Source organism: Octodon degus, unplaced genomic scaffold (genome assembly GCF_000260255.1).
Source record: "Octodon degus isolate 3935 unplaced genomic scaffold, OctDeg1.0 scaffold00178, whole genome shotgun sequence".
Lineage (NCBI taxonomy): Eukaryota > Metazoa > Chordata > Mammalia > Rodentia > Octodontidae > Octodon > Octodon degus.
The window spans coordinates 3,691,743-3,704,388 of record NW_004524754.1 but is presented as its reverse complement, the minus strand read 5'-3'; the positions used below and the strand labels follow the sequence as shown (position 1 = coordinate 3,704,388).

Sequence of the window (12,646 nt, the reverse complement as noted above, 5' to 3'; positions counted from 1 at the left end):
AAGGAAGAAAGAAAGAATTCCAGAAATGGCAGATAAGTGGGTATATATGTCAGAATTTTTTTAAAAAGCTTCTCTCATTTCTTCTCCTAGTTTCTTTAAGTGACATAAAAGTATACAAAGCAGAACTGTCACACTGCATTATTGAGAATGCAGCATATATAGACATTGGCATATAATAGAACAAAAGAGGGAAAGGAGGTCTACTATAGTATAGGTCATGTAATTAATTTGTATTACTTAGAATACATTGCAATAAATTGAAATGTGTATGGTATTATGTAGAGAAATTACTAAGGAAATAACTGCAAAATAGCAAAAGCCAACAAAATTAAAATTGTGCACTACAGCCATTTATTCGACAGAAAAATAGGAAGGAAAAAAACAGAAATAAAAAATGAGAAAATATAAAACTAATAAAAAAGGGGCAGATGTAAGTGCAACTATTCCAGTAACTAAACTAAGTATAATTGGACTTAACACCCTTCCCAAAAGGCACAGACTAGATTGAAACAAGACTGAAATTATATACTCATGTAAGTACTGTCTCCAAGAAACATAGCTCAGGTTCAGGAAAATAGAGATTAAAAGAAAAGGATATATATCTTTTTTCTTTTCTGTTCATTGTTTCTGTCCTTTTCAGTAGCTTCTTTCTATAGCTTCGCTTGGAATAAAAGTTCAAAAAGGGTAAGTGATTTGAAGACCAGCCTAGAGCTTTGTCGCAAGTGCAGCAGAGTTCTCTCCATCTCGCACAGACGTGTGAGAAGGCCGGAGGCTGTGAGGCTGTGGAGGAGCTGGTGGAGCTGCTCCAGCCCAGAAAGGAAGCTGAGCTGTCCTGAGTGGGAGGGTCACCTCCAGCCCCAGCATTTCAGTCCAGTCAGGAGGGTTCCTGCTGTGATGTGTGGTTGATGACCAGACTGTGAGTTTGACTATAAAATGCTTTTCTGTGGGGAAGTAACTTTTATTTGGAAATGCTCTCACATATGGAATTAGGGCCTAGATTGTGAACTCTCAGGTCAGTCGCATTTTTCCAGGGCTTGGCTTGCTATTTGTAAATTCTGAGGTCCTTTGATCTTTTGTTCTATGACCTGACATTTCCCTGAATGTTGGGTCTGCGTGGACACATGAGACCCAGAACTGACGCTCTTCGGTTCTGGAAGTCCTGAAGGAGCTGCACTAATTCCAGAAGACAACGCCTCACAGCAGCTGCTTAAGAAGGAACCAGATTTCATCCACAGGGCAGCACAGGCAGGACTAATCAATCAGGAGAAGGACAGGAGGGTATAATTTATATTATGGGATTTTCATTTCTGCATGAGACTAAAAGAGAACAGATGTTTTACTCAAAATTGAAATCCTACATGGTATATTCTGGTGTAGTCTGTATGACAGTATTATAGACAAATACATTAAATAGAAATTAATATCTAATCCCAGAAGGCTCGGGACCTTGAGGAAGTTAGCACAAAAAATAAAGACATTGAGACCTTGGCAAGAGGCACAAGATAGAGATGCAGCGCGCAGGCCTGCATACCTTCCTAAAGATAAACAGAAACCAAAGATCATGCTGTAATTCTTACCACCTGGCCCAGCAAGTCCTGATAGGCATCTGTCACCCAGGTAGGTGACCAGAGCATCTGTACCCATCCCTACTCCAATATGCCTTCGTTCTTTCCGTGCACCATTGCAACTCATTTCCCTATTAGATCCATATTAGCTAAGTGGCTATACTTGTGATCCTATAGTTTAATTGTAGTTCGACCCATGTGGTGACCGTGTTGTAATCTTGCTCACTTCAGCAACCGCACACACCATGACAGAGCTGAAACACACCAATGAAGAAAGCGTTCTTAGGAAAACCCAAGGACAACAAAGCGAAGGAAAGACAGAGAGGGGCTAGGAGCACTATAATGCTGGCACCTGCAGCTATAGGGAACATTTAATATAGCCAGGATCCCAGACAGATAAACATAAACCCCACACAAAAGACCTATTGCTCTCTACTCCCTGATATAACATATCTGGCTTTCAATGAAAAATAACAAGACATGCTAAAAAGGAAGAAAAAGCCATCTGAAGAGACAAGCATTAGAAACGTACTCATATATAACAGAAAATTTGGAATTATTAGATAAAGATTTTAAATAATTATGACCAACATATTAAGACTTACAATGTCTATTATTAAGAAAATGTTCAAAGAATTGTAATGGGAACAGTAAGTAATAATAGATAAGTAATTTGAGAAGATGTAAATTATGAAATAAATCAAAAGAAAGTGCTAGAACTCAAATACACAGAAGCACCAATGTTGTCTTTGATAGGTCCATCAGTAGACTGAACATAGCTGAGGAAGAATCAGTAAGACTGAAGACATGGTAACAGAAACACCCCAAGCTGAAATGCAAAGAGAAAAAAAAGAATAAAACAATTCCAAAAGATAATGATAATACAAAAGAAAAAGTAACGTAAAGGAACAGAAGAAATGTGAACAATCATGGCAGCAGATGTTCCAGAATTGACACACAGCAAGCTACAGGGAGCTCATAGAACATCAAGCAGTATAAAAATGTAAAGCTCTACATCAAGGCATAGCATATTCCAACTGGGGAAAACCAAAGGCAAAGAGAAAAATCTGAAAAGAAGCTTGGAGGGAAGGAGTTGGATAAGGTGGGGACATCTTACCCAAAGAGGAATTAAGATGACAGCACATGGAGAGTCTTAGGAATGAATGATGGAAACATGGAAGCTAAGGGAGCTACCTAAGTGATTATGTTCAAAGGTCTCGGAACGTGAATAGCTGATGGTGTAAGTTTTAACTTGAGTATGAAGGTAAAAGAAAACCAACATTCCAGCATGCAGATGGGAACAGAGAAAAATCTCATACTCCAACTGCATGCTCTTTTCAGTCCTTCAGTAGGTTGGATGAGCCCCCACACTGATGTTACCCTCATCCAGAAATACCCTCTCAGACACCCAAGCAATGGTCAACCAAATACCTGAGCACCACATGGCCTGGCAACAGTAATGTATAAAATAAACTATAACAGATTTCTCATCAGTGACCATGCCACCAACAGTAGAGCAAAATAAAAGAACTCAAAAAAATAGCTGGGTATGGTTGTACATGCCTGAAATCCCAGCTATTGAAGTGGCTGAGGCAAGAGGACTGTCAGTTCAAGTCCATCCTGGACAATTTAGCAATATCCTTTCTCAAAATACAAAACGAAAAGGTGCTAGGGATGTAGCTCAGTGTAGTCTTTGGGTTTGATTTCTAGTACACTAAAATAAAGAGGTAAAGTGTTGAAAGAAAAAAAATACCTCGCAAATCCAACTGGAATCTAACAAAATTATCTTTTAGAAATAAAGATGCAATAAATAAATAAATAAATAAATAAATAAATAAATATGCAATAAAGACTCAGAAAAAAACAAAAATAGGGAGTTTATGATCAGGAGACCTTACCTGTAAAAAAATGGTAAAAGAAAATCTTCAGAGAGATAGAAAATGATACAGCTCTGAAATTTATAGTTACAAAATAAGGGGAAAGTATTCAGGAAGAAATAATTGAGGTTAATTAAAATCTTTGGTTTTCTTATTCTTTTTTTTTTTTTTTTTTTTGTGGAACCAAGGATTGAACTCAGGCCATTGCGCTTGCCAGGGAAGCACTTATTCCACTGAGCCATCTCACTGTCCCCAGTTTTCTTATTCTTATTTGACATGATAGATGACTTTTTCAAAATATGAATCATAACAACGTAGCATATAGATGCTATTTTGCACTACAGCAAAATAATATAGACAACTGAGAAGAATCAAGAATGTATGCATACTGGCATATTTGAAAGTGGACTTAGATTAATTGTAAATATGTAAATTCTAAATAACTATTAAATATTTTAGAAGTATAATTGCTATGCTAATACAGGAGAGAAAATGAAGTCATAAGATGCTTAATACAAACTAAAAGAGATGGAAAAGGAAGGAAAATTTTTAAAAGGAGATAAAGAGTAAGTGCAACTGTGGTAGACAGATGTTAATCTAACAATATAGTCAAGATGGAGGGGAAGGAGGAGAGAGATGAAAAGAGAATGAAGCTGTCTTATGCGCATGTACCAACCCACTATGAGTATAAACACATACTGCAAACATTTAATCATAAAAGAGATAAATCACTTTAAATATGAAAGTTCTAAACACAAAAATTTAAAAAACAAGATTGTTACAATAGAAAAAACTGTATGTTGCCCATAAAAATCTTATGTTCAGTATGCAAACAGAAGAAAGTAAATTGTAGGAGAAAGCAGTAGTATGGTAATGCTAATAAAAATAAAAAAACTGTAGTGATGGTATTTTAGACAAAACTGACTTCAGACTGGAGAAAGTTAACAGGGATAGAGAGTGGTCTTAAGACCCAGCTGCAAGTGTCAAACGGTGTGAGGCAAAAAAATGACAGAACTGCAAGGAGAAACAAACAAATTCACTGCTGCCGTTAAGAATTCAACATCCCCCTCTCGCTGATGGTAGATTCAACAAGTAGATAATTAGGAAGGACATGGCTGAACTGAATAACTCCACAGATCAACCAAGTCTAACTGATATTGATGCACTATTTCATCCAACAAAAGTAAAACACACATTCTTCTCAAACTCACAGGAAGCATTCACCAAGACAGATCACTGGACCATTAAACAAACCTCAGAGAATTAAGAAAGTAAAAATCCTACAAAGTTGGTTCTCAACACAATGGAATTAAATTAGAAATCAACAACAGAAATATAGCTTGAAAATATCTAAAGATTAAACAATGTGCTTTTGAATAACAGTGTGCGAAAGGTCAAAAGAAATTTTAACTATTTTGAATGAAATGCAAATTAAATACAAAATTTTGATGAAAGTCCAAAATTGCTGGAATGAAGTGAAAGAACTGTTTTGGAAGGAAATTTATAACACTGAATGAATGTATTAGAAAAGAAGAAAGATCTGAACCCAACAATGTAAGTTTCTACCATCAGGAACTAAAAAGAGACATTAAGTACAAGGTAAGATCTTACAAATGAAGATGAAATGTCTACAAACTAAGTGATTCAAAGTTGTTAAGAGAGTAATTCTCCCTAAATTGATCTACAGCAGCAACATAGATGTCAACAAGTTGATTTTTAAATTTATATAGAAGTAAAAAATAATAAAAAAAAATAAAAAACTAGGAGAGACAAAAAACTGTAAAAGAAGGTTTGTGCTACCAAATTTCAAATTATACTAAAGCTACAGAAATCAATGCAAAGTTGTATCAGAACAGGGATGAGTGTATTGAAGAGAACTGAGAATCTAGACATAAAATCCTACATTTTGGTCACCTAATTTTCAACAAAGGTAAAAAGGCAATTCAATGTGGAAAAGATAGTCTTTCCAACAAAAAAAGCAGGGAGAGTGGTTATGCACAGCCAGATGAAGTGAACTTATGTCCTTCTCACATGCCTCAGATAAAAGTTAACTCAAAATGGGTCATAGTCTTAAATGTAAAAGTCAACATTAGCAAATATTCAGAAGACAGCAAAGGAGAAAAATCTTTGAAAAACCTTGTATAAATTTTTGACCTCAAAAGAACCATACAAGAAGAAATTGATAGATTGCACTTAATTAGAGTTTAGTATCTTTATGCTTTGAGAAAGAAACAGAGTTTTAAAAAAAAACCAACCACAGACTAGGACAAAATATTTACAGAACATGTACCATATGATGGATTTGTATCCATATGATAAGAACTTTTACAACTCAATGAGACAAAGAAGCTACTTATGAAGTTGATCAATTACTTGAACAAATATTTTACCTAAGATAACATATGAATAGTTACTAAGGATGTAAAAAAGGTGCTCAGCATCATTAGTCATCAGGAGTACAAATTAAAACTACAATGTGATTCCACTGCTGACTCACTAGGGAACTCTATTTAAAAAGACATAACACCAAGGACTGGTGATGATATGGAGAAACTAGAACACTGGGCACATCATGGCAGAAACAACAATGACACAGCTACTCTGGAAAACTATTTGGTTCTTTATTTTAATCAAATATAAACTTACCTAAGACCATGAAATTTCATTATGAGGAATCTATCCTCATTATAAGTAATGGAAAGATTGCTCCCATACAATAACTTGTAAGTGAATGTTCACAGTAGCATTGCTCAGAATAGCCAAAAACTAGAAATAAGGGGCCACGGAGATGGCTCAGTGGAATAAGCGCTTCCCTGGCAAGCGCAAGGGCCTGAGTTCAATCCCCGGTTCCACAAAAAACCAAAAATAAACAAACAAAAAACCCCTAGAAATAATCCAAATATCTACCAAATGATAATGTATAGACCTAATGCAGTATTCCCACTTCTATATAATACTGTTCATCAATAAGAAGGATCATGGGGCCGGGGAGATGGCTCAGAGGAATAAACGTTTTCCTAGCAAGCGCAAGGGCCTGAGTTCAATCCCCAGTTCCACCAAAAAAAAAAAAAAAGAAAGAAAGAAAGAAAAAGAAGGATCAAATCCTGGAACAGGTTCAAGCCTGGATGAGCCCCAAACTATGGCAGATGCAAGACTTCTGGGAAGATGCAGCAACAGTGGATAGCACAGAAACAGACTCTGAGATCTGGTGTTCAGATGCTGCAATATTACAATGTGAGGAAGAGAAGAAGGAGGGAAGTAGGTTCCCAGGACCCAGAAAATATCTGAAGTGAGAACTGAAGCCCACATGGAGAGTGAAGAGAAAGACCTCAGTGAAAAAGAAGGAAGGAGCAAGAGTGCTTTCTCACTGAGCCCTGACTCACTATGTGGGAGGAGCAACTTGAACCTGCAGATGCACAGTGACCATTGGTGACCCCAGAGGCTTCCACAGAGAAAACCATCAAATGGAACAGAACAGTGGACACAGCAGACTGCAGTGACAGGTGAGTTATTTGGGTTCAGACACCTCTCCAGGTGAGGGTGACTGGATAGCCATCTTGGAGAGGGGTCAACTAACCTTGGAACTCAGAGCAGCTGCAGACTGGCTCCATCTATTGTCAAGGTAAGGCATAGCCAAGCTCAAGCCAGCAGGATGTGAGCAGATTCCAGCCTCACAGCCAGAAATGACACAGGCTTCCTGGGATTATCCACTACCCCACCACAAATCTATGCCTGGCTTGCTGGGCTTGATCAACACAGGTTTGGGCTCTGTCAGCCTACTCCCTCTACCAGTGACAGCAGAAACACACCCTGAAGCAGACATTGTTTTCTTTTTATTTTTTCTCATGATTATTTGTTCTTATTTTATTTTATATGAGTGTGAACATTATTTCTACCTTTATGTTAGTGTTGTTCTAGTCTATTGTTTTTATTTCTTAATCTTCTCTTTCCCTAGTGTCTTTTTCATGCTTCTAAATTTTGTATAATCTTCCTTGCTTCTAATCTCTTCCTCTTCTGTTTCTCTGTTATTTCCCCTAACTGTTTTAAATCTAATCCCCCAAGGATAAAAGTCACCATACTGAGGGCATATTTAGTGTATACAACTTTAAGATTTGCTTTAGATTTTGTAAGATAGCCATAAGTATAGTTGACATGGTGACAAATTATGAGTTACCACACTAGTTACCTAGTCATTTTCTATGCTGTGTTTTGTGCTGTTTTTATTGCAGATTGTACTACTTTAGTGAAGGTGACATAATTTTTCTAATCAGTTGTTCTTCTGGGTATGCCAAAACTGAAATTGCTAAGAGTCATAAACGATGTTATAGGCCAGTTCCAAAGAACCAGGGACTAGGCCAAATAGGCAACAACTTCTCATCTCCAATAAGTTGAAAAGGTAGGATGTTGCAACAGATTCAAAACCTAAAAGCCAGCTATATCTGGGACATATGCCTAAGAAGTTGCCATTTCCTAAGAACTCTAAATGTTAGCAATAAAGCTACCTGCATTAAGAAATTTATAAGCATCAACACAGGAATTAAACTTAAAGAATAGAAAATAAGAAGACACAAAAGCAAGATGCAACCCAACCATAGACTTGCTACAGGGGACAATAAGGTGAAACAACCTGAAAGTCACCCACCCAGTCTCTGAAATGGTAACAGCAGAAATAACAAAGGAGGTAAATGAGACTCTAGCAAAGAATCAAACCAGAAGAATTTCTCACATAATTACAGAGATGGAGACCACAAGGAAAGGTATGCTGTGACTCTATAACAGGTACAGATGAAACACTGGAGGAGCTTAGAAAATTGATGGAAACCATGAACACCCAACATAGAAAAGAAATGGAATCCATGAAACAGATTCAAACAGCTATTCAGGAGATTAAAAATTAGATTGAAAGTATATCCAGCAGAATGAGCCAATGAGAGAAGAGGATAGCAGGTCTAGAAGCAAGGATTGTAGTTAGCAATCAAGAAAAGGAAGTTTTCTTAAAAATATCAAGGATCACAAAAAAATTAATCTAACAGTTGCTAAATGATGCAGAAAAGAATATGATAAAGTTGATCAGAGTCAATGAGAAGGCAGGAACTAGCAAAAGCAACATAAACAGAAACCCTGTTCACAGAAGTAATGGTGGAAAACTTCCCAAACATGGAAAAACAATTTAACATATGGATAAGTGAGACATGTCAAACTTCAATTATCCACTAACAAAAAACTCTACACTAAGGCTTATAATAGACAAAATTCCATAAATTTAACATAAGAACATTAAAAGCCATTAGAGAAAATAAACAAATCATATGTAAAGGAAAGCCCATCAGAATCATAGCAGACTTCTTTAAACAAATCCATCAGAAAAGAAAGCTTGAAGTGAATTATTTCAAGCTTTAAAAGAAAATAAACTCTAGGGCCCAGGGAAATAGCTCAGTGACATAAATGCCTGCCTGGCAAATGTAAGGCCCTGAGTTGCATCCCTAGTATCTAAAAAAAAGAAAAGAAACTCCAACCTCATTGATGCACACTGAAAAACTATCTTTCCAAATTTCTAGAAAATAAAAAACTGCCACGACAAAAGCATCTGAAGAAATTCATGAACATCAACCTAGCACTCCAGAATGTTCTGAAGGACATTGTGGAAAGAGATAACAAGGATTGCAGCTACATAAACCCCAACAAAATGCATCCCCCAAGTAAGGCAAGTAATTAATGGAGCAGGGAACCTAATAATATTAATATAAATATAACATGACAAGGATAAGTAAATATATATCAGTTATAACCATCAATGTAAATGGTTTCAATTCACCAATCAAAAGAAACAAACAAGCAGAATGGATCAAGAAACAAGATCTAAAAATTTTCTGCATACAAGAAATACGTCTTGGGGGCTGGGGAAATGGCTCAGTAGGATAAGTGCTTGACTGGCAAATGCAAGGATCTGAATTTAATCCCTGGTTCCACAAAAAAAAAAAGGAATTTCATAGACTGAAAATCAAAGGATAGGAAACAATACTCCGTGCAACAGGAACTTGGAAAAAAGCAGGGGTTTCTGTTCTATGTGTAGACAAAAATCAAAGACCCCAAGTCAAGACTGATTGAAAGAGACAAAGACTACTGCATCCTTATAAAAGGAACAATCCAAGAAGAAGAGATTATCACAAATATATATATATATATATATATATATATATATACCAAATACTAGTGCCCCAAGCTATCTAAAGCAAACATTAATGGACATAAAAATCAAATAAGCACTACTAATACAGTTGCAATGGGGGACCTTAATACCATGTTTTCACAAATATACAAATCAATTAAGCAAGAAATCAACAGTGAAATATCAGAACTAAAACAAACCTGTGAACCAACGGAATTAGTACATGTCTACGAGTGTCCCATCCCTTAACATCAGAATATACATTCTTCACAGCTGCACATAGGACAATCTCCAAAATAGATCACATGCTAGCTCACAGAACATGCTTAAGTAAATGCAGAAAACCTGAAATTATTCCATGCATATCACCTGACCATAGGGCAACGGCACTAAAAATCTATAGCAAAAGAAACCGCAAGAACTTCATAAACAAATGGAAATTAAATTATATCCTCCCGAAAAACCAATGGGTCACAAATGAAATTAAAGAAGAAATTAGAAAGTTTCTACAAAATTAAATAATAATACCAAAAGAATATATTGAAACATAAGGGACACAACAAAAGCAGCCCTACAAATGAAATTTACAGTGTGAGTACCCTGCCAGGAAAACAAAATAAGCTAATGTTGAACCTCAAACTTCTAGAAAAAGAACAAGTCAAGAACAAAGCTTATAAAGGGCTGGCCAAATAGCTCAGTGGATTGAAGCACTTGCAAGCAGATGCAAGGGCCAGGGATTTGATCCCTGGGCCTGCTATGCAGGGTCCCACCCTGGGGTATGCTGAGAGGGCAATCGAGACTGGGCGTGGTGGTGCGCACCTGTAATCGCAGCACTTGGGAGGCTGTAAACAGGAGAATCACTATGAGTTCAATCTAGTAGTGAGACCCTGAACACCCTGTAGACCCTTCCCTAAAATACAAAAAAAAAGAGAAATTATAAAGATTAGAGTAGAAATTAATGCAATTGAGACTAAGAAAACAATAGAAAGGATCAATGGATCAAAGAGTTGTCTGTGAATGATTAAATAAAATTGACAGAACCATATTTAACCTTATCAAAAAAAAAAAAGAAAGAAAAACTGAAATCTATACAGTTAAGAACGACAGTGGTAAAATAATAAATTCAGTGGGAATCCAGATGATCATCAATACCTACTTTGAGAACCTTTATCATAATAAGATAGAAAAGACAGAAGAAATAGAGATTGCTACATACAGATGAATCACCACAGCTGAATCAAGAAGATATAAGAATTCTAAATAAACCAATAGTAGCCAGTAAAATTGAAAATGCATTTTAAAATCTACCAACAAATCTTGATGGATTCAATCCTGAATTTAAAAATAAATATAGGGGGGTCAGGGAGATGGCTCAGTAAAATAAGCGCTTCCCTGGCAAGTGCAAGGGCCTGAGTTCAATCCCTGGTTCCACCAAAATAAATAAATAAATAAATAGATGACCTAATACTACTGCTTTTCAAACTCTAATAAAATTGAAAGAGAAGTAATATTTCTGAATTCATTCTAGGAAGCAAGCATTATCAAAACCAGAAAAGAATCCAATCAAGAAAAAGAACTATAGGCCAATCTTCCTACTTAATACAGACACTGAAATCCTCCATTAGCTATTCGCAAACAAAATGCAGCAAATCAGAAAGCATATTATGCTCCATGATCAAGTGCAATTCATCCCAGAGCTTCAGGGATGGCTCAACATACACAAATAAATAAATGTAACATACCGTATTAACAGAGCAAGTAAAAAAAAAAATCATATGATTATTTAAATAGATGCAGAAAATCATTTGACAAAGTCCAACATCCACTTAAGATAAAACACTATACAAAATTGAAATAGATTTTTCTATCTCAGTGTGATAAAAGCTATGACAAACCAACAGCCAAAATCATATTAAACAATCAGAAACTGAAAGATTTTACTCTAAAATCAGGGAAAACAAGAATGTCTATTATATCCACTCATATTCAGTATGGTTCTCAAAAAAGTAGAGCAATTGTTGAAGAAAAATAAAAAGAATAAGGATAGAAAAAGAAGACATTCAATTATTATTTGTGGATTACAAGATATTCTACTAGAAGATTCCAAAATTACCACCAAAATACTTCCTAAATTTAATAACACAATTTACTAGAATATATCTATTTATTTATTTTTTGCAGAACTGGGGATTGAACTCAGGCCCTTGCGCTTGCCAGGGAAGAGCTTATTCCACTGAGCCATCTATCTGTCCCCCCCAATTTACTAGAATATCTGAATACAAACTCAACACTCAAAAATGTTGGCATGCCCATTGGCTCAGTCATTTAAGTGCCTGCTTCAACAAAGCAGTCAGACTCAGGATGCTGTGGTTCAAGCCCCATATCCTCAAGCCTTGCTAGACCTGCCCTGAAGGCATCCTGAGCCAGCTCCACCCCCAAAAACATCTCCATTAGCTCAGTTGTTTGAGTGATTCCTTAAACAACGCAATCAGGATGCTGTGGTTCGATCCCCAGATCCTCAAGCCTTACCAGACCTGCCCTGAAGGCATCCTGAGCCAGCCAAAAAAGAAAAAAAAATCCATCTCAATTTACGAGATTATAGGACCACAGAGCAATGTGATCAATGATGCAGAGTGTGCCTAAGGAGAGTCATATGGAGAGAAAACATTCTCTCAGGCTTTCATAAAGAGCAAAGTGGTCAAGCAATGGCCTTGACTCATCCACATGGCTGACACTGATCAAGGATCTGCAAACTGAGGTACGGGGTTACAAGATAAATCCTGAGGGTACTTGACTGACTTTATCAGATACAAAAGTTACATTTCTTGTTATATACGTCTTGCTTTATTTTGGTCTTAACAATCCAGGAGAAAATTAGGTATAAAAAGTAAAGCCATATTAATATGCTGAGCTATAAAAAGCTCAAGTCAACAACTTCTGACATTGCCAGTCCTATGGATAACCCACTACTATTATGGACTACTGGACTATATTGGATTATTTTGCTGAATTCACACACCTACAATATTTACATG

General features: G+C 36.3%; 1 protein-coding gene across 1 annotated transcript in view; it reads left to right on the top strand.

Moving 5' to 3' along the window:
* The first annotated feature begins 6,567 nt into the window (after positions 1 to 6,567).
* Positions 6,568 to 12,646, top strand: part of LOC105743859 (tripartite motif-containing protein 5-like) — a 28,602-nt gene continuing 22,523 nt past the window's right edge. The window contains exons 1-2 of the mRNA XM_012517430.1: positions 6,568 to 6,700; positions 9,001 to 9,141. Of these exons, the coding sequence (XP_012372884.1) occupies positions 6,568 to 6,700; positions 9,001 to 9,141 (274 nt within the window). The remainder of the gene's footprint in view (positions 6,701 to 9,000; positions 9,142 to 12,646) is intronic.